The sequence below is a fragment of the Penaeus monodon genome, chromosome 15, assembly GCF_015228065.2.
Source record: "Penaeus monodon isolate SGIC_2016 chromosome 15, NSTDA_Pmon_1, whole genome shotgun sequence".
Lineage (NCBI taxonomy): Eukaryota > Metazoa > Arthropoda > Malacostraca > Decapoda > Penaeidae > Penaeus > Penaeus monodon.
Genome location: NC_051400.1, coordinates 2037590 through 2037931, shown reverse-complemented (window position 1 = coordinate 2037931; position 342 = coordinate 2037590). Strand labels below are relative to the sequence as shown.

Here is a 342-nt window from a genome sequence, read left to right as displayed (position 1 = left end):
GAAAATGTCCCCCTGCAAACCTGACTCATCATCTTAACCTACATACGTACCTGTGCCGTCTTCCACGCGTACTCATTCCACTCCTCGTGTGTGAGTTCGTGTTCGGGAAGCTCGGGTTCCGGACGCTGTAGGTTGCGTGGTAGTTTCTCGTTCTCCCGCCTCCATTTCTGTAAATTATAGACGAGGTGTGAAATCGGTAGAGATTTTTTTTTACTTAATTAATTTTCTTTACGCTCCTTTCCTGAATGAATCCGCAAGGAGGCCATCGTCTTGGGGATTGCAGTGTGTAATATACTGTTAGAAAATAATCGTAAATAGGTAAATAAACAAGGGACTGAGAGG

At 44.4% G+C, this 342-nt stretch overlaps 1 protein-coding gene across 1 annotated transcript in view; it reads right to left on the bottom strand.

Annotated features, from left to right (window-relative positions):
• LOC119581629 overlaps nucleotides 1-342 on the bottom strand; it is a gene marked incomplete in the record, with an annotated part of 75999 nt that overhangs the window by 9570 nt on the left and 66087 nt on the right. Inside the window, 1 exon segment of the mRNA XM_037929750.1 lies at nucleotides 51-167. Coding sequence (XP_037785678.1) covers nucleotides 51-167 — 117 coding nt within the window.